This window comes from Mauremys reevesii, linkage group 16 (genome assembly GCF_016161935.1).
Source record: "Mauremys reevesii isolate NIE-2019 linkage group 16, ASM1616193v1, whole genome shotgun sequence".
Lineage (NCBI taxonomy): Eukaryota > Metazoa > Chordata > Testudines > Geoemydidae > Mauremys > Mauremys reevesii.
The window spans coordinates 8195502-8216932 of record NC_052638.1 but is presented as its reverse complement, the minus strand read 5'-3'; the positions used below and the strand labels follow the sequence as shown (position 1 = coordinate 8216932).

The window sequence follows — 21431 nt, the reverse complement described above, 5'->3', positions numbered from 1 at the left end:
GAGATCTTGCTCTTAGCCTGCCATTCCCTGCGAGGCCCCTACCTGAGCACACTGCTAGCAGGGAGCAGGAATCGCATTCCCCTTTGGGATCCCAGGCAGTTAATGGTGCCAGGGCTCAGGGATGGGGAGATCCTTATGCTCTCACTCTCACCTCTTTGCACACCGAGGCAGAGAGATACTGGCCCAAATCCACCCTTCAAGCAGCAGGTTGAATTCCCACTGGGTTTCAAGAGCCCTGGCTGTTCCTGAGACTTCAGCTACACTGACCTCCCCTCTCCGGTGCCCTGGAGAGCTGTTTGCCTTCCCTTGCCCAGAGTGATAGCTGCTGTTAAATGCCTTTGTGGGCCATGATCACCAGCTCACCAGTGTTTGGTTATGCCAGAACCGGATCTCCACAGGCTCAGTGAGGTTGGTGACTCTGGTGTTTTCAAGGGTGGCCCCTAAGATGTCATTGTTCAGTAGGGAGCTATTCTTCCCATCCTGCAAAGCCAGAGCAGAAGAAACAATGTGCAGACCCATAAAGACTATTACCAGGAGTGGGCAGGTCACTGGGATAGGGAGCCTTTCATCTGCAGATGACCAACACTGCTCCTATCCATGAGCAATCTGATGGCCTATGTGCAATGAGTTTGTTGGTCTCAATCCAGTTCCTTGCAGGCAGGTGCTCACATTGCAAACCTCCCACACCACGATGCTTAACCATTTAATCAGGGAGGCCATGGATGGAATGGTCAGATAGGCCGAACTACCCTCCCGCTCCAAGAGGTGTCCCTTCACGACACATCTTACTGAGGTTGCACAGAGAAGATTGCACTGCTGCTTCCCATGTTATACCTAAGAGTCCTCTACACTACATGTGTGGGTGTTGTGGGCACCTGCATGTAGTATGTTGTTAATGAAAGGATCCAGCTAGATAGACGGATGGGCTAGAGACACGGCCCTGCTCATCTCATTGAAACGCCGGTGGAAGCTATTTTCTTAGCATTGGTCATAGGGGGCTGCAGCAGCTAATTGGTGAGCAAGGCCAGACAAGTCTTGCTGTTGCTTGACCATGGGCTGACCACATCTTTACAGCTTCCCGGGGTTTTAATTACCAGAAGAGAAGTGTTCCCCTGGGGTTCCCCTGAGACAATTCCTATATACCTGGGGTCCTTGCCCTCTCTAAATTCCCCTGCCCTTCCAATTGGATATGGCATTCCTCTCGACTTCTGTGCCATAAATGAGCAAACTGTCGTGCAGGGCTGCTGCGTGCTATTAAGCAGCTGCCCTGCTTCATATGCATCTCGGTGTTGGGGAAGGGCCCCGTGCGTATGGTCTGGTGCATTAGTCTAGACAGCTCTTCGAAAGAAAGGGGCTGCGTATGTGCAAACTAATGTCTTTTCTCTGCTTCCCCAACCCACCGCGCTGGGAAAGCTTCAGAGTGTCTAACCTGGAACAGGCCAGGGGTGTTGAGATAAATGCAGACAAGTTTCATTTCTGCTGCTCGCCTCCGGCTTTTATTCACCAGTTCAGCTGGGAAACGCATGGAGTGTTGGGTTCTGGACTCGGGCTGCGAGGTTGAAGCAGAAACATTCCCAGGTGCAAACTGAGAAATGCCAGGTTATCATTACAAGAAGCAAGTGCTGAAAGAGTGAGTGCAGGGGGCTGCAGTGCAACTCAGTAACTAGCATCTTTCAAACACCCTGCGTGCCAGCATGCTGGAAAGAGCGAAGCACAGTGTCAGCGTGAGATAAATGATAGTGGAGGGAGGGAGAAGAGAAATGAGGCAAGGATGAAAAGAGCAGTGCTTGGGTCGGATGTGCTTGTAGCTGGAGGGAGAGAGACTTATTCATGTACTTGAACCCATCTGGGCCAACGGTGTGGTTTGAACCAAGGACCTTCTGCACTAAAAGCATGAATTGCCACCCCTTGAGCTAAAGAACTAAGTGAAGCCCTGTAGCTGATTCCTAAACCGTTTTTATGGACCAGCTACTAGACCAACAAACACCTCCATTCTCCATGATGTCTCCTCATCTATGTCTGTACACTGCCCAGCACAATAGGGGCCTGATCCTAACTGGTGCTTTGGATGCTACAGTAATATAGATGATTGACGATCACAGCAGGAGCTGTGGGGGAGAAGGTGGCTCGGTTGCATGGAGGTATAGCGAGGAGACCAGTATCAGAGGAACAGAAGAGTGGGAAATGAAGAGAGGTGAGGTCTGTGAGGCAGGGCTCCGGCAAGTCAGATATGAGAATACCATGGTGATGGGTGTGGTATAAATGACCAGTAGAAGCTTTTCCTCAGAGCTTTGGGTGAAATAGTGTCTGGGAATCTCTGTCTTGCCACCTGGGTCAAAAAGAGGAAGGGTTGAGAAGCTGGAGCAAGAGGATTTGGAAGCCCTGGATGTCCTATTGCTCTGTGATAAGTTTAGGATTTTGTATGCTGGCAACAAATATTGTGACTGGGATTGTGACTGAGGCTCACCACTCTCTAGGTCACCTTATGGTAGAAGTGACAGGGCAGATGGAAGCCACAGGCTCCCTCCTTCAGACCTTCATTTACAGAAACATTTGAATGGTTCTCTTGGGTCCGTGACTTACCATTTGCTTTAGAGGTCAGGCCCAGTTTGCAAAGTTTAGAGACACGCCCTGCAGGGGTGCTGTTGGATCAAAGGGTTTGGTTTGGGCCAGTCCCTAAATTAGGCTTTACCAAGGTCTTCAAAAGTGACTAGTGATTCTGAATGCGTCAATCTTTAGGGGCCCAGCTGGAGACCTTAAAGGGACCTGAATTTCAGAAATTTTGGAACTCTTCCCTCTGGAAATCAAACGCTTTAAGGTGTCTCAAGCTGTGCCCCTGCCATTGAAGTGCCCCAAATCACCCTTTATTTTCTTAATAGTAGAATGGTGGTAAAATAAAATTGGTTCCTTTTGCACCTTTGCATAATGCTTTCCAGATGCTGGATTTTGATACTTGAGGGCTGCAAACTCCTACCTCTAAATGCCCTAAGGTATTACCTCACCCACCCTTGTCTGTAACCTGATAGTTAGATCCAGCATTTCAAAGCCACTCTCATATGCACTTTTAAATCTCCGAGAACACTCCCTGGGTGCAGAGTTCAGTAACCAGTTTGCTCCCAGAAACGGCTGCAGCAGAGATACACACACTGAGCTCTCTCCTGTCTATCTGCTATAACTTATATGGCCTCCATTCCTTTGGCAGCTGAGCAACGCACACAATGCCTGGGTGGTAGAGAAGTGCTTTTATCTCTAGTTCACAGATGGGGAGCTGAGGTGCCGACAGACTGTGACTTGCCCAAGGTGGCACAGGGAGTCTTGAACCCAGAAAGCCTAAATCAGTGCCCTAACCACTGGCACATCCTTCTCTAAAATCTTGGGCCCAGCTCCACAAAGATATTTAGGCATCTAACATCCATGGATTTCAATAGGCGCACACATACCTTGATGAAGCTGGGCCCTGGAGACTTTGGTCTTGTTTTCCCTTAGTTAATGTGAGACAAATCATTTTAGACTGAAAATCCGTATTTTGCTTTGTGTAGTGAATGGCACATTTGCATGTGGGCTTTGAACATGCAATATACGTGTGGACACAATGGGTTCTATGGGCAGTCGGGATTGGAGATTGGCGGAGGTGTGGCCAGGGCCGGCTCCAGACCCCAGCGCGCCAAGCGCACGCTTGGGGCGGCGTCCCGCGGGAGGGCGGCAGGCAGCTCCGGTGGACCCTCTGCAGGCATGTCTGCAGGAGGTCCACCAGAGCCGCGGGACCGGCGACCGCCAGAGCGCCCCCCACGGCATGCAACCCTGCTTGGGGCAGCGCAAATCCTAGAGCTGCCCCTGGACCGTGTGGCCATGTGTGTTTGTGAAAACTCTGGAATTGTGAGTGCATGTTCTCACTCTGGGTGCAATCAGCAATGACTCTGAGTCTATTACAGCCCCCTTGGGAGTGCGGCTCATGCTTTTAGCTCTGGAGGTCCCCAGTTCAATCCCCGGTCACACTTTCTCGTGATAATAATGTAGGCGCTCACTTTCACTGCAGAAAGGTTACTCTAAAAAGAGAAGGAAATTCAACCCAAAATATTATTAGAGCAGAAATGCAGGAAACCCACGGTCTGATCTATTCAGGGACTAACACTGAGGAAGTCCCCCAGATGCTTTAGAGGCCATGTGGATGACTTTCCGTTCCCACTGCTGCACTAGTACATGGCTTTCAGTCAAAGAAGATAAAGCTGAAATCTCTCCCTTGTCCCCACTGCCCTCTGGCAAAAGTTCTTCCCTGGATGGAAGCGTCAGCACGTCGCATTCCCGGCACAAAGCACTCTGGGCGGACATGGAGACTGAGACCCCAGCTGGCCACCGGAGACCATTCTAATGACCCAGCAGAGCGGACTGGGCTGGGAAGGCAGGCGCCTGGAGCTTTGGGTTGTGCTCCAACTAGCTCGGCCGGCTGGCTGGGGGAGACACCTCCAGGCTGCCTGAGAAAAAAGCCCAGGGCCAAGGGCTGACATGTACAGGGCGAAAACATGGGCAAGAGGGGCAGTTGCTCCCCCAACATTGGTTTCCTCCCCTCCCCAACTTTTCATAGGTTTCTGTGCTCTGCTTCCGCCCACCTGTTGAAGGAAATAATATGACCACAAAGACTGGTGTATATACTGACACAGCTTTGTCCCCCCCACCAGAATTTTTCTGAAATGATGCCCCTGACCAGAGTGTGCTGAGAGGCCCAGAGTTTTTCACAAGTGGCTTGTGATTCTTGAGATGTGTCCAAGCAGCCTGGTTTCCAGAGGGGAGGGGCTCAGCACCTTCTGAAATTCGGGACTCTTCAAGGAGACTTAGGCTGGGCTCCCCAAATGTAAATGCTCAATCTTGGCTAGGGTCCCAACTCTGCCCCTAATTACCATGGTCTTGCCTGTGGGAGGGGCTTAACATAGAAAAGAAAACCCATCCAAGCCAACAGTGCTGGAGACAGCTGGGAAAGGATGCGACTCCTTCTTGGTTTAGAAAAGGAGGGTAAGATAAGGTTTAAGGACCCTGCTGAGCCATCCCCTGTGGGACAGGGCAGATTTCAGCACCCCACTTCACCTTGTCTATCCATCCAGCCTGCCCATGTTGTATTTATATCTGCTGGCTCAGACGTACAGGAGTCAGACCTCAGCAGTAAGTGAAGCCCCATTTGGTCCTTGGGCCTGGAGTTTGGGCACATCTCAAGTGTTCACACTACTTCAGCCAGGATACAAATGGGGTCCTGTGGTCAGTGGGCAGCAGCTCTGCCAGCTGAGCAAGGAGGGAACCAAGCCGGAAGGAACTAAACTAATCTGGTCTCCTCTGGAAATTGCTCCTTTGTAGATTTTACTTTAGGCACTCGGCCAAAAAAGAGGAAGAGGCAGGTGTGATGGAGCAGGAGAGGCAGAGAAATGGGGGAATGGAAATAGAGATCAGACTCCTATGGAAACGAAAGCTCGTGCTATTGCTCCGTGCGCCAGAACGCTGTCAGTATGAGAGGCCGTATGCTGGGAAGAGTGATTAGAAAGCAAAGCCCGCCGTCAGAGCAAGGGGGATACTGACCAGTATTGACTTGCTGATGAGATTCAGCCCTCGGAACTTCATTGGATTAATCTTGAATACGAAAGTCTGAATGTTGGGGCATATGACAGTGAAGTTGTCCTCTTGGAAACTGACTTTCAACAGCGTCTTTTCTAACTGTTTTAATCTAGAATGGAGAAACAAGAATCGGCGCTCAGAAGGGCAGAGAAGGCCAGAGAGGCCAGGGCTGGGGCAGACAATACGAGGAGGGAGAAAAGAACAAGGGAGTGAATGAAGATAAGAGGCAGAGACACTAAAGATGTGTATTTGAGATCATCTCCAGAAGGTATTGTCACGTGTTAGAGGTTGCCTCAGACTAGGGGCACTAAAATTGGAGACAGATTCAAACATCAGACCCTGTCACCGTCAGCTTTAAACATTCCTCACACAAATGACAGAATGGGTTTTCTTTGGGCTTGCCTTGTTTGTGAGACTGTGCCAAGCCTGTCCATGAGGCTTCCTGTCTGTAGGGGACGGTGTGGCTGATCCGAGTCTGTATTATATTGGGTGTCTAACTTTAGTATTATACTTAGAAATAACTAGTTCTGGCTGAAAAATAGACGAACCATCCCACAGAAAATTCCAATGGTTAGAAATTTTGGTTTCTTCTCAAATCTGGATGTAAAGTTGATATGGGCAGTGCTGACCAGGACTGGGACACAGGGCCTGGCTTTTCTTCATCAATCCCTCCTCACTAGCTCCCCCTTCAGCTGAGATGCCCTGAAGGAGAGCAAGGGTGTCTCAGCTTCACTTGCCTGATGCCACACAGCTACCCTGGTGAGTGAACCCCAGCCCTTTCCACCTCCTCCCCTTCACCTCTCCGCCCCCTACACTAACCCTGACTCTCCTCTTCTCCTTGCTAGCCCTAAAAACCTTCAGCAAATCCTGTCTCTCCCCCTCTCTCTGGTCTGGGGCAGGGGGCTGACTCTGGGCTGTCTGCGTGGAGCCTATGGACTGTAGAGCAGTCTGGGAGAAGCTGCTTACGTAGGGGCTTAATTCCTCCTCTGAGCTTAGCCATTCCTCTGACACAATTAACCTCTGAGTGCTCGGAGCAGCCCTAGAGCGCCACTGGGACCTTCTGGGCACGGAAACCCGGCAAGGGGGGGAGGGGCTTGGAGCCTGGGCCCCAGTGCGAATCCGAAGAGCTAGGCTGCTATTGTTAGTCCTGCAGCCTGAGCCCCGCGAGCCCACGTCAAGAGATCCTGGCACTGAGACTTGGTGCCCTGGGTTTTTCTTTGCAGGATAGACACACTCTTAGTTTTCCCTTCTGTAAAATGGGGGTGATGATAGTGAGCCGCTCCCCTGAGGCATTATGAGGCGGGAGCAAGGTTTGTAACCTGCTTTAGACATGGAGGGAGGCTGTGGATGCAGCTGGAAATAAATTGTTCTCCCCTTTCAAACATTTCAGGAAAAGAGAAAAATGTTCATTTGTGGCAAATGTTCTGTGAAAAAGGAAAAAAAAAACTTTTGGCTTTTTATTGAAACCTGATTTGTTTTATCTCTGTTTTCAGTTTTTTGACCCCTTCCACTCCAATTTTTGACAAAAACAAGTTTTTTCACTCAGATTTCCATTTGATCAAAATGCCATTTTCTGCTTCAAAATGTCTCTCTGTAAATTTCCCTGGCAGCCCTAACTGCAGGAGATGGGCTTGGAGAGCTGGCCCCAGAGTGTAGTCTGGCAAAGCCCCCTGTGTGTGCTCCCCACTCACCTGTCCAACTTCTCACTCTGTTCATAGCATTCTCTTTCCAAGCGGTTGTTCATGTCAGCCACCATTTTCACCTCCTTCATCCTTCCCTCTTGTGGGGGTACATGACGGCATTCCTGGGCCTCTATGGGGTCTGGGAGGGAAACAAGCCGTGTCGGGATGGGTGGAGTGGCAGCACCGTGTGGGGAAGGTTTGACCCCTGTGCCGTCCCGTGACATGCCACCACCTGACAGATCTTGGGGGTTAGAGTAAAGGTATGCAGGAGAGCACGAGGAAAGCAAAGGGAGAGCTCCCCCCACCTTCCCTTGGCTTAGATAAACAGCACCCCCTCCCACTCCTGGGCTAGGACCGTGAGGACTCCGTCCCGCCATTGCAATCTTCTCACAGCTGCACCTCGTGAATGAATTTGTACTTGGAACAAGTGGCCTGCCACCAGGGCAGGGAGGAGAGTCGCAAAGGCCTTTGGGGAGATGAAAGAGGGGCTTGAGCTGAGCTCTGCACTCTGCTGCTTTCACAGAGACTGATTCTCACCACAGCTCCCCATGTGCCCCTGGATCCGCAGAGACCTTCCACTGCTGCAGCTGCACGTGTGTGTGTGTGTTTTGTGTAACCCGTTTTTTTGCTGAAAAAGGCCACTTTGTCAGAAACAAAACTTTTGGCAGGAAAGCATCAGTGACTGCAATCGCTCAGCGACTCCTGTGAGAGCAGATGTGGGGGATCCTGACCGGGATGCCAGACTTGTCCCCAGGTTGGTATAATCACTGTCGGCAGATGTCAGGGTGGCCTGCTAGGCGAAACGATAGCAGAGATGTCAGAACTCCGAATAAAGAACTATCCATACCTGCCTGTTGGAGCAGAAGAGCAGCAAGATACAAGAAGAGGCAGGTCCACAAGGGTGATTTCCTCCGCGTGGTGCTCCAAATGTAGCTCATCTCCTGCAAGAGACATACAGGCTCTGCTTTCTGGATTCAGTTACCACTGTTGTTAAAGTGCTGACAAAGTGCACAGTGCTGTACAAGCAGGTAGGAGATGTAATCTCTGCTCTGTGCATCTTACAATCTAAATAAATGATCTAAAACCCAAGGGGGGCCTATCGCAGGGCATTTTTAAACTCTCTGATATCGTCCTCACTGTAACCAGCGTGGTGGTTTATCGGATGACAGTAAACAGAGGATTTGGATTCTGATGATAACCTTAGTGGTGGTAACCACATTCAGGAAGCCCTGAACTGTGTGTCTGTCACACCCTGTCTCTTCCTAACCCTTGCTGCTTAGTTCCAAAGACAACTCAAGGATTGGATCTCCTTCCATAACAGGGAGCTGCTCCATTTAGGATTAGACTAGAGGAAAGAGGGAATGTTTCTGACAACAGCCACGGCCCTTTATTTTGAGTGCCCTCCAGTGTACATTAGTGTTATTCCTGATATACAGCAAGACAAAAGCAGATTCATTGAGCTGTAGCTGCAAGAAGCCCAGAGTTAATGTTTTTGTGACCAGGGTCCCAGTGGGGGCCAGCTGTGGTCACTCAATTAGGGTGAATTGCAAAATATGAGACAGACAATCCCCAAAAAGCTGGTGGATATTCCAATACTTAGATTCACCGAGCCAGCATAAAACAGTTTCTTTATTACCTCACTGGTTACTCAGAAGTCTAAACACCACAGTTCCCTTAAAGTGATCCAGCCTCAGGCCTCCATCCAGGTACCCACATCAAATATGGTGATTTCTGTAAATCTTATATCATCATATAAAAGAAAAGGTCCTACCAATCCCAAAGGATCGGACACATTACCTCCCAGGTTATTGAATGTGTCAGATCTTACCCAAATACAGGCTACAGCCAATTCTTATTAACTCTACTAAAATTTATTAAAAAAACAAAAGAGAGAGAGAGAGTATGGTTTAAAGATCAATATACATACAGTAGGGCTGTTAATTAATTGCAGTTAACTCATGCAATTAACTCACAAAAATTAATCACAATTAAAAAAATTAATCGCAATTAATTGCGGTTTTAACCATACTGTTAAACAATAGAATACCAATTGAAATTTATTAAATATTTTGGATGTTTTTCTACATTCTCACATATATTGTATTCTGTGTTGTAATTGAAATCAAATTGTATATTATTTTAATACAAATATTTGCACTGTAAAAATGATAAACAAAAACAATAGGATTTTTCAGTTCACCTCATACAAGTACTGTAGTGCAATCTCTTTGTTGTGAAAGTGCAATTTAGTGATGTAGACTTTTTTTGTTACATAACTGCTCTCAAAAACAAAACAATGCAAAACTTCAGAGCCTACAAGCCCACTCAGTCCTACTTCTTGTTCAGCCAATTACTAAGACAAAACAAGTTTGTTTACATTTACGGGAGATAATGCTGCCCTCTTCTTATTTACAATGTCACCTAAAGTGAGAACAGGCATTTGCATGGCACTTTTGTTGCCAGCATTGCAATGCATTTACCTGCCAGATATGCTAAACTTTTGTATACCCCTTCCTGCTTCGGCCACCATTCCAGAGGACGTGCTTCCATGCTGATGACGCTTGTTAAAAAAATAATGTTTAATTAAATTTATGACTGAACTCTTTGGGAGAGAATTATATGTCCGTGTGACAGGGTTGAGACTCACCACCGGGGCGCCTCCCACTGGTTGTTCCAGGAATTAGCTCAGTCCATGGGAAGCACCCTCTGCTGGTGATTCCCATCCATCCTCTTTTCCTCAGTTGTGGTCTGGACCCACGTTGCTCCCTGCTCGGCAGCGTCCTCTTCAGGACGCTGCCCTCCGGCAGTGCCCGCTAGTCCATCCTCACCTCCTTCCAGGGGTCGTTGTTCAGCAGCCCTGGCACTGGCCTCAGTGGCCAACCACAACCTCTGAATTCTAGCCCCTTGTCTCAAGGGCTGGTTGCAGTTTGTCTCAGCCACCCTACTGCATGGCCAGGTGCAGTACAAGGGAGAAGGGGAGGGGACCTAGGCCCGCCCACTACTCTGGGTCCCGACCCAGGGACCCTCTAGTGGCAGCCTCCCTGCTCTCCTTCTCTCCCCTTGTCTACCTGTCCCTGGGCCACTTCCCCTCTGGCCCCTTGCACCCTCTAGGCCCTTTCTCTCAGGGCCCGCAGTCTGGCAGGTATTGGGCCGGAGCCCTACTGTGCTCCCCCTGAGCCTGCCCAGCACTGCTCTCTCCGAGGGGCTGGTCTCCTGCTCTGGAGATAGACCTTCCCCCATGAAGGTCTGGGACAGACTGACTGCCAGTGCTTCTATATCGTGATGCTAACTTTTCCCAACCTAGCGCTAAAAATTTCCCAGATCTGGTGAAAAATTCCCAATAAAGTTTTTTATTTCAAAATCTCAAGGGGACTTAATATTTGTGTTTTTAATAACTATATAATATATATTATATCCACATTATTCTTACTCGTTCAAGATATTTCACATTTATTATAATTTTTATACGTATAGACATGTTTTTCAATTTTAAATTTATGTTACTTATACAGTAAATAAAATATTTAACACATGAGGAGTAGGATTGAAATTATAGAAAACAATGTATTTTACACAAATTTCACTAAAGTATTACAATACACCAGTATTAATACATGTGCCCTGCGGTGTACTGTGTACCGTACATCAAAGTTACTTTGAAAAAATAAAAAGTAAACATATGATTATAAAATAAGATAAAAAAGCAAAGAAAAAGAACAAATAACACTCTTTTATATAATTTTCATTATTATAATCTCTGAATTTTACTCTGTCGGGGCTGCTATCCCGTTGTTTTCGTTTGACGTGGATGGATCTTTGTCTACTCCTGCAGTCCTCTTCCTCGTCTCACCAGCCTTACCGGTCTCTTAATTCATTTTTTACGTTAGATAAAAAATGGAAAGAGATCTCTGAAATAATGGAATGCAATAATTAGTATAATGTATATTTCAATTTATATTTAAATCAAAGAAGGGAACTTAATATATATTATTACCTAATACAGTAGGCAAAGATATTTAATATTTGCCTGGAGGAAGGTGTTGTTACAAATTTATGAACAGCCGAATGTTCTGGTCCACGTTCTCTGTGCAACTGCAAGCACGAAAGACAAAATTTTAGAGATTTAATGACAGATCAAGAAACTAATCATAATCAGTAAGTATTGCAATATATTTAATTATTGGAAGAAATCTTACCTAGAAGATAAATTTGATAACCATCTTCTCATTACCCGCCAGCCAGCTGTTCCTGAGGTTGGTTTGTTGTGAGTGCATGTGCGCACTTGTCACTTCACTTGTGCCGTCATGATATAGTACGTTGAAGCACCACCAATAGGAGAGCAGCACAGCCCGATTATGAAAATCACGTGACAAATATTCACCAATGGAAGAACACATTTTGAGGGAAATTTAAAAGAAGTGCAAATATTTTACTTTTTATGAAAACTTCCCAGGATTTTTGAGATTTGGAAAGTCTTTTACTTTTTATGAAATTTTCTCAGGATTATTTAGGTTTTGAATGAAAATTTCCAATTTCCCAAGTTGAAACATTTTACTCAAAAATTCCCAGATATTGGGAAATTTCCCAGGATATAGAAGCACTGCTGACTGCTCTCTCCATGAGCAGACTGCTTATAGGGCTGAGCCTGGCCCTGATTGGCTGTCTCCAATCTGGGCCCTGATTGGCTCCCAATAAGACCTCTTCCTATTGGCTGTTCATTTGTGCAGGCCCAGTGGCCTGCTGCAGCCCCCTCTAGCATGGGTGTGGGGCAGCCACCACACCACAGTTCCCTGCTCTGTTTTACCTGCATTCCGCCATATATTTCATGTTAATAGATCATAGAAAATCAGGGTTGGAAGGGACCTCAGGAGGTCATCTAGTCCAACCCCCTGCTCAAAGCAGGACCAATCCCCAACTATTACTCACTGTTACTCACACCTTCTTGTTATAGGAGTCTCACATGATGACTCAGCACATGTTGTTCATTTTAAGGACATTTTCACAAAACACAAAGAGAGTACCAGTGTGAGATTTCTAAAGCTACAGCATTCAGCCCAAGGTTTAAGAATCTGAAGGGCCTTCCAAAATCTGAGAGGGACGAGGTGTGGAGCATGCTTTTTCAGAAGTCTTAAAAGAGCAACACTCTGATGTGGAAACTAAAGACCTGAACCACCAAAAAAGAAAATCAACCTTCTGCTTGTGGCATCTGACCCAGATAATGAAAATGAGCATGCGTCGATCCGCACTGCTTTGGATGGTTATTGAGCAGAACTCAACATCAACATGGACGCATGTCCACTGGAATGGTGGTTGAAGCATGAAGGGACATATGAATCTTTAGCACGTAAATATCTTGTGACACCAGCTACAACAGTGCCATCAGAACGCCTGTTCTCACTTTCAGGTAACATTGTAAACAAGAGGCAGGCAGCATTATCTCCTGCAAATGTAAACAAACTTCTTTGTCTGAGCGGTTGGCTGAACAAGAAGTAGGACTGAGTGGACTTGCAGGCTCTAAAATTTTACATTGTTTTATTTTTGGATTCAGGTTTTTTTGTACATAACGCTACATTCGTAAGTTCAACTTTCATGATAAAGAGATTGCATTACAGTATTTGTATTAGGTGAATTGAAAAATACTATTTTTTACAGTGTAAATACTTGTAATAAAAATAAATATAAAGTGAACACTGTACACTTTGTATTCTGTGTTGTAATTGAAATCAATATATTTGAAAACGTAGAAAACACCCAAAATATTTAAATAAATGGTATTCTATTAATGTTTAACAGTCTGATTAATTGTGATTAATTTTTTTAATTGCTTGACAGCCCTAACATTCAGATATAAGTTCAGTCCACTTATGTGCAGATTCATAGCATAGATGGTGAGCTTTGTAGTTGCAAAGAGTTATTTTAGAAATAGTTCATAGGTTATAGTCCAATGTCCAAATCTCATATTCAGGGCCTACTAGCATAACTGGGACCTCAGTCTTCCCCTGAAGAAGCCTACGTGGATCTGAGATACAGGATCACGCCCAAGGGTCTTTTTATACAGTGTTCTAGCATCCACTTGACCACACAGTCCTGGTTAAACAATAGGCTTTTGATGTAACCTTCTGCTTTCTAAATACCACCAGTAATAATTAGTTACACAAATTAGCATAGGGCAATTTATCCAGTAGTCAGTCTATTACAAACTTCAAAGAAACATATAGACAATGACATTATTTTACCCAAGATTCATCTAAATGTTAATATTCCCTTTTGATCTCTGACTTAACTGTAGTGACAGACAGGAACTGTCTATTTACACGGATAGTATTTAAAATACACACCATTAATATTACATCTAACTTCCAACAATACAGGTTTGCATTCAAAGTTCTAGTCTACTGAGCATGAATGGCCCTCATTACCATTCGCATACCTTTCTAACATGACTTTAAAGGTGGCCTTTGGGCAGGGGCGGCTCTACGGTGTTGGCCGCCCCAAGCAGTCATGCGCGGGAGGCGCCCCGGAGCCGCGGGAGCAGCGGACCTCCCGCGGGCATGACTGCAGAGGGACGGCTGGTCCCGCGTGGCTCGGCTGGACCTCCCACGGCTGCGGACGGTTCACGGGTCCGGCGGCTCCGCTTGAGCTGCCGCAGTCATGCCTGCGGGAGGTCCAGCCAAGCCGCGGGACGAGCGCCCCCTCCGCAGTCATGCCTGCGGCAGGTCCGGTCCTCCCGGGGCTCCGGTGGACCCCCGCAGGCATGACTGCGGCAGGTCCGCCGCCCCAGCCTGCCGCCCACCCCCGGCGGCAGGAAACGCCCCCTACATTTTGCCGCCCTAGGCACCAGCTTGTTTTGCTGGTGCCTAGAGCCGCCCCTGCCTTTGGGTCATTCAGCCTGCAGAACCCTTTCTGGCCACGAGTTATATTTTGTATAAGATTTGCTGCAATGATATAGCAGTGGTAGCAACAATGGTTTGCCTGGTTACATTTTAATTAGACAACGTCACAGTTTTTCTTGCCTTGCAATGGTTAGATGGTACCTCTGCTTCCTGGGCATTTTCCAGGGATCCCACCTTGGGGGTGGGGAATAGAATAACTGCCAGTGGACATGGCTAAAACAAATAACCATTGGAGGGAGTGGCCTGTGAGGAAAAGGAGTCAGGACTGGACACATAGGACCAAATTCTGTCCCTCGTTAGATCCAGGCAGCTCCATGGTCTTGATTGGGTAAGGGCAGCATTGGACTGACCAATAGTGTTTGCGGTGAGGAGAACATTTGATTCTTTTTTCTGCACTATCAGTTGCTGAAATTCTCCTTGTTTTATAATAGATTGCAATAATATCCAGTGTCTGGGACGAAAGGGAGGGTAGTCAAGAGCCCCGTTAGTTTGGTGCTCTTGTGCGCAGTCATTTCAGGTGACATTGCCCTGGTGACTTAGCAGTATTCTCTGAGTGTAGATTGATGGAATTCTTGGCTAATGTAATGCCTCATTACTGGTGAGAGGGAAGGATCTTGCACCTAAAATGCTAATAACATGTCAGTGCTGGTGTTAGAATATAGATATTCAGGCCTGCCTGTAAAGGCCTCCACTTTAAGAACGTAGGTGTATTGTTATCATGTAGCTAGTTATAGAGGTATAAAAACAAAGAATCAAAATCAGTCTGCCTGTGTCTGGGCCTTCTCTCCCTAGGATAGTCTGAGGCCTTGTTCTTAGGCTAAGGGCTGGCTAAGCAGCAGGGGCAGCCATAAGCTGGGAAGGGAACGGTCATGTCCTCACATCCCAAACTGGTCACATTGAAATAAGGTGGTACTGGGCTGTTAGGAAGACGATTCTGTCCTGATAGTGCCTGTAGCGGGGTGGTTACACGCTCCTGCCCTTCAGGGTGGAAAACAGCCCAGGAGAGGGCTGTGGCTGTGGCAAGAAGCCTGAGCTGATTGGGGAAAGCAGGCTCAGCTATGGCCAAGCCCCAGTCAGGCCCAGCTGGCCCCTATAAGAGGCAGTGAGCCAGGAGCCCAGTAAGTGTCCCTCTACCTGTAAAGGGAGAAGGGCCTGGCTGCAGGGAGCTAGAGACAGGGTACCTGAGTGGAGCAAGACTGGGGAAAGGCAGAGGAGCTGGGGAGCTCCAGCCTGGAAAGCCCCAGGCTGCGTCCTAGCATAAGGCCAACAGGTACTGGGGGTTGCAGAGGGCAGCCCAGGGGTAGTCCAAGGCAGCAAGTCCAAACCCTCCTTGCCAGGGATGAGTGGCTGATACTGCAGTCTGCCCCAGGGCACGGGGGCTAGATAATGACTGGCAGTAGCCAATACTGAGGTGAGGTGGGGATAGTGGTTGAGGGTTTCCTGGGGAGGGGAGACCCAAAGAGAAAGGGGTTACTTCCAGGGGGCAGCACCCCAGATAAAGGGGCATCGGGTCCTGGGAGGGACACGGGGGCCAAGAGGCAATGGATCACCGGCCTGCAGAGGGCGCTCTGGAGGCTGGAGAGCTAATTCCCAGAACAGACCAGCGGGAGGCGCCGCAGGGGTGAGTCCGCACCTCTACATGTGGTGGAGAATGTGGGCATAGGCGGTCTGCTCCTGACATAAGGGGCAAGGCAGAACAGTGGGACTACTGCCCGGACTTAGAGACACAGGGGAGGATGGACCCTGGATACACTGGGGTGTTCTATGGGGAAACCCCAGGGATTATCCCTGGTTGGGCCCCGGTGTCAGTGCCCCAATAGAAGGGGACCAATGACTGTAAGGGAATATGGGAGGCCCAGGAAGGACTTTGGGAGGTGCAAGTGGCCCTCCATGGCCAAGGAGCCCAGCTGGTGAGGGAGCAGCGGGCCCTGGTGAAACTCCTCTGCCAGGAGGTTAGGAGGAACTGCCGATAACAGGGAGCAGGGCATGAGGAGCCAACCGTCAGGGTGAGGAGGCCAGTGGCAGAGCGTCGGGCTTGCTACGCCTGCGGTTGAACAGGACACTTAAAACGGGGCTGTCCCGACGGGGCTGGAGGCGGGGAACCTCACCCTGAACTGGGACAGTGCCCAATCCCTCCAGCAGTCCGCTGGGTGAGGGAACCCAGGTGGCTGTGGGTGTGTTGGGCCTGCGGGCGAAGGGGACACCAAGAGCAGGAGTGCCCTGCCCTGAGGAACACAGCCCAGGGCAACCCAGGGAGGGTTGGCCCGACGAGGGACAAAAAGGGGATGCTGAGGCCTGGGGCAGCACGGAGGTGGGATGTCGGCTGGGGCTGCCGGGCACCCGGGCATATAAGGAGCCACTGCCCCCTCAGAGGAACTGAGGAGAGGCCAGAGGAGGTACCTGTGAGGTCGGAAGGGCCAAAACTGCCAGAGGTGGCGACCTGGAGGGGAGGGATCCCTGCGGGAGGGAGGAACCCAGACCGGCCTGAGGTTTGTCGCCGATGATGAAACCCAGACCGAGCAGGCCCAGCAAGAGGCTGGGGCCCAGGCAGTGGTGGAACAAGGGACTAAATGGACCCAGACCCTGAGGGAAGAGGGCCTGGGAGACCCCGATCTGTGGGCGCGCCTGGAGACCGCGGAGTTAGCTCGCCAGAAGGCGGCGGCGCACACTCGAAAGATGGGCCGAGGTTGGGAGGCAGCCGAGAGGAGGGTAGCGGCGCTAGAGGGCCAACTTTGGGGAGCGGAGGCCATGAGTCTCCGCCCCCAACCCCAGGGGTGGGGGTTTTGAGGGTGTGTGTGTGTGTAGTAAGGTGGTTACTCACTCCTGTCCTTCGAGGTGGAAAACAGTCCAGGAGAGGGCTCTGGCTGCGGCAAGAAGCCTGGGCTGACTGGGGAAGGTAGGCTCAGCTGTGGCCAAGCCCCAATCAGGCCCAGCTGGCCCCTATAAAAGGTTGTGAGCCAGGAGCCCAGTCAGTGTCCCTCTGCCTGTAGAGGGAGATGGGCCTGGCTGCAGGGAACTTGAGACAAGGTACCTGAGTGGAGCAGGGCTGAGGAAAGGCCAGGGCTGGCTCCAGGCACCAGCTGAAGAAGCAGGTGCTTGGGGCGGCCAATACCAAGGGGTGGCCCTCCATCAGGTTTTGGGGCAGCACGTCCAGGTCTTCAGCAGCAATTTGGCGGCAGGTCCCTCAGTCTCTCTCAGAGGGAAGGACCTGCCGTCGAATTGCCACCAAAGAGTGGAGCGGTGTGGCGCGATAGCACTGCCACGGCGTTTTGTTTTTTGGAGGGGTTTGTGGGGGGTTTTTTGGCTGCTTGGGGCGGCAGAAAACCTGAAGCCAGCCCTGGGAAAGGCAGAGGAGCTGGGGAGCTCCAGCCTGGAAAGCCCTGGGCTGCAGCCTAGCACAAGACCAACAGGTACTGAGGGTTGCAGAGGGCAGCCCAGGGGTAGGCCAAGGCAGCAGATCTAAACCCAATGCCAGTGATGAATAGGCTGATACTGCAATCTGCCCCAGGGCATGGGGCTAGACAATGACTGGCAGCAGCCTGATACTGAGGCAAGGTGGGGATAGTGGGTGAGCGTTTCCCGAGGAGGGGAGATCCAAAGAGAAAGGGGTTACTTCCAGGGGGAAGCACCCCAGATAAAGGGGCACCGGGTCCTGGGAGGACACAGGGGCCAAAAGGCAGCCGATCACCGGCCTGCAGAGGGCGCTCCGGAGGCTGGAGAGCTAATTCCCAGAACAGACCAGCAGGAGGCGCTGCAGGGGTGAGTCCGCACCTCTACAGTGCCCATCACCACCAGTTAACAAAACAGATCTTAAGATGGTTAAAGAAAACTTAGTTTGACAGCATCCTGTCTGGCAAGAAATCACTTATCAATGGTTGTGGTTGTGAAACCCTCATTTCTGTATTGTTTTAAATTTATGGCTCCCACTTGTCTATTGTTAATTTGTCTGGTTCTCTAATTGTTTCTGTCTGCTGTATAATTAATTTTGCTAGGTGTAAGTTAATTAGGGTAGTGGGATATAATTGGTTAGAGAATTATGTTACCATATGTTAGGATTGGTTAGTTACATTTCAGTAAAATGATTGGTTAAGGTATAGCTGAGAATATTACTATATAAACTGGGGTCAAACAGGAAGTGAGGGGAGGGGAAATTGAAATCATGTTTGCTAAGGGGTGGGGAATGAGAATAGGGAACAGGGACACAGACAAGGCTCTGCAGGGAAGGGGGATGCAGGGTAAATGCTCTGTGGCGTCGGAGCTGGGAACGGAACACTGGGGAACAAAGTATCAGAGGGGGAGCCGTGTTAGTCTGGATCTGTAAAAGCAGCAAAGAATCCTGTGGCACCTTATAGACTAACTGACGTTTTGCAGCATGAGCTTTCGTGGGTGAATACCCACTTCGTCGGATGCAAGTTGTGTATTCACCCACGAAAGCTCATGCTGCAAAACGTCAGTTAGTCTATAAGGTGCCACAGGATTCTTTGCTGCTTTTTTGGGGAAGAAACTCTATTGACATACAGAGATAAGTCCAACTGGTGTGAAGGGCTTTGGAACATGCTTGCTTGGAAACTAACCCCAATAACATTGCATTGTCTGCCCTTCGGACTTCTGGTCTTCTGCTTTCTGTCTGCATGACAAGAACCAGGGGAGAGGGTGAAGGGAAAGCGCTCTAACAGCTGGAACCAGTGGGTGGGAGAATTTAGCAGTGTGAGTTCCACTGATGGGACTAGAAATCATTGCAGCTGGAGGTTTTGTGTTTCAGGCAGTGGGCTTGGCCTTAGATCTGGGTTCAATTCTCTGCTCTGTCACTGATGTCTTCTATGACCTTGGGCAAGACACTTAATCTCTCTGCCCTCCTTAAATGTTGCTTTCTTTGTCTCTCTTATCTTGCTAGATTATACCCTTTTGGAGGCGGAGCCTGTCCCTTCCTATGTATGTGCCAATGCCTAACACAACAGCAGCTCAGTCTGAGTTGGGCAGTCGATTTGGCTGTAGTACAAATAATAAATCCATCATGCTCCTAGGCTGGGAACTGAGTGACTTGTGTGCCCCCAAAAAAGGAATTTCTTAGGGCTGGTCCACACTAAGAAGCGGGGTCGAACTAGGGTACGCAAATTCAGCTACGTGAATAGCGTAGCTGAATTCGAAGTACCCTAGTTCGAACTACTCACCCGTCGAGACGCCGCGGAATCGAAGTCCGCGGCTCCAAGGTCGACTCCGCCACCGCCGTTTGCAGTGGTGGAGTACCGGAGTCGACCGCGGTGCTTCCGGAGTTCGAACTATCGCGTCCACATTAGACGCGATAGTTCGAACTCCGAGAAGTCGAACTCACCGCGTCGACTCGGCTGGTAAGTGTAGACTAGCCCTTAGAGGGCAACGAAGCATTTCTCCAATTCCTTGGCTTCACTCTTACTATACCCTAGCTATGTATAGCTCACACAACAAACAACAAATGTCTCACAGACAGCTGTTAACATGGTGTAAACTGTTGGCAGATGGTTTGAAAGTTTCAGGGTAGCTCATGTGATAGACTGTCTGTCAGGGTTAGAAGGGACTTCAGGAGATCATCTAGTCCAACCCCCTGCTCAATGCAGGACTGATCCCTAACTAAATCCCCAAATGGCCCCCTCAAGGGTTGAATTCACAACCCTGGGTTTAGCAGGCCAATGCTCAAACCACTAAGCTATCCCTCCTAGAGAGCCAGACAGCTTAACAATAGAAAAGTGGGAGCCATAAAGATAAAACAATACAGAAATGAGGGTTTCACAACCACAACCATTGATAAGTGATTTCTTGCCAGACAGGATGTTATCGAGCTAAGTTTTCTTTAACCATCTTAAGACCTGTTTCTTTATCTGGTGGTGATGGGCACTGTAGAGGAGCTGGGAGTGTAACTTCTGGCTTGTGTAGATGCACTGTATGCCCACCTGCGTCTTTACTGCTTAAATCTAGAAGAGGAAGTTCACTTGTAATAAGGGTGGAAGATACGGCATGAGAATGAAATAAGTTGTAGCATGGTAAAAACTTCCCCTTCCTGCCCTGCTCCTTGTTACCAAAAAACATGGTGAATATACAAAAATCTGCAATAGAAGGGGAGGTGTTTTTTGTTTTTTTTTAGGGTAGCTCCCTGATCCAAGGACCCTCCCTTCCCTAAGCTTTGTGTATATGCTCACTGTATTCAATGATATATTTTTCAGTATAAATTTTCAATATAGTATTGATGCATTTTAACCACTATCTCAGTTCTGCTGCAAGGGGCTGGATTGATGGTCTTGGGGTTGGAAGCTGCTGGCTGCCTGGAGAGGTGATGTGCTCCTGTGAGTAGGACATTGGCCTGCAAATTAGGAGACCTGTGTTTACTCCTAACTCTGCTACTGATTCTCTCTGACAAGTCTCTAGGCCTTAGTTTCCCTGTCCATACACCACGGATAAGGACTTTGACCTCCTTTTGAGAACTACTTTGTCATCCACAGATTGAAAAGTGCCTACATAAAGGGCTGAGGATTATTATCAGTGATTGCAGCAGTGCAAGTACCCCTGCTCACCCCCCACTGCCCTGCCACTGCAGCTCAAAGCTGCCGGGATCCTCTCTCGACAGCCCAGAGATGATAGTTCAGTCACCATGGTCCTTTAGTCTTCGTTAGTGAGAATCCCACGAAGGATGCCACAGGCCTAGCAATTAGGAGGACGGCTGTAATGATGTGGATATTTGTCCACTAAGAACTGGACTGAGACCAGCCCTTCATTTCCCAGAGGCACCAGCTGACAGTGGTTTGCAGCCTGGAACAGATTAGAATGGGCAACCTAGGGGTGAAAGGCTCCATTGTCCCCGTGCCTTTCCTCTGAGGCAGCCAGTCCACAAATCCATTTGTCATTGGACAGCTCATCTGTGTTACGTTAATGTACAATCTAAGGGGAAAATAAATTAATTTTTGCCACTTAGAGTGGCATCTTCAGGGCACAGATAGACCAGTCCCAAAAGCACTGTCAAAAATATTAAACTAATACGAAACAGCAATACACTCATGTAATGCAATAAATAGTCATTCCAATGTAACAGAAAGTGGACACAGACACCCACTTATAACCTCTTCTGGCAGGAGAGCACAACTTTGATCCAGGCACTTTAATTAACTTTTACCTTTACCTTATTAGGCCATGGAAAGGAAATAGACAGGAGCATATTGGTATGCAGCAATATTTATAAACACAACTGGCTAGTAAGCACGTCTGAAAATAGGTAAAAATCAAATAGAGA

At 48.7% G+C, this 21431-nt stretch overlaps 1 protein-coding gene across 4 annotated transcripts in view; it reads right to left on the bottom strand.

The window, feature by feature from the left end:
- ADGRG5 (adhesion G protein-coupled receptor G5) overlaps positions 1-21431 on the bottom strand; it is a 45408-nt gene that overhangs the window by 21012 nt on the left and 2965 nt on the right. Inside the window, exons 2-6 of one of the 4 annotated variants that reach the window (XM_039503022.1) lie at positions 8132-8221; positions 7290-7419; positions 5563-5707; positions 1430-1585; positions 364-480 (exon numbers count right to left, since the gene is read on the bottom strand). In XM_039503022.1, coding sequence (XP_039358956.1) covers positions 364-480; positions 1430-1585; positions 5563-5707; positions 7290-7419; positions 8132-8221 — 638 coding nt within the window. Of the gene's footprint in view, positions 1-363; positions 481-1429; positions 1586-5562; positions 5708-7289; positions 7420-8127; positions 8222-21431 lie in introns of all 4 variants that reach the window. The other 3 variants (XM_039503025.1, XM_039503023.1, XM_039503024.1) reach the window with 3 other exon arrangements.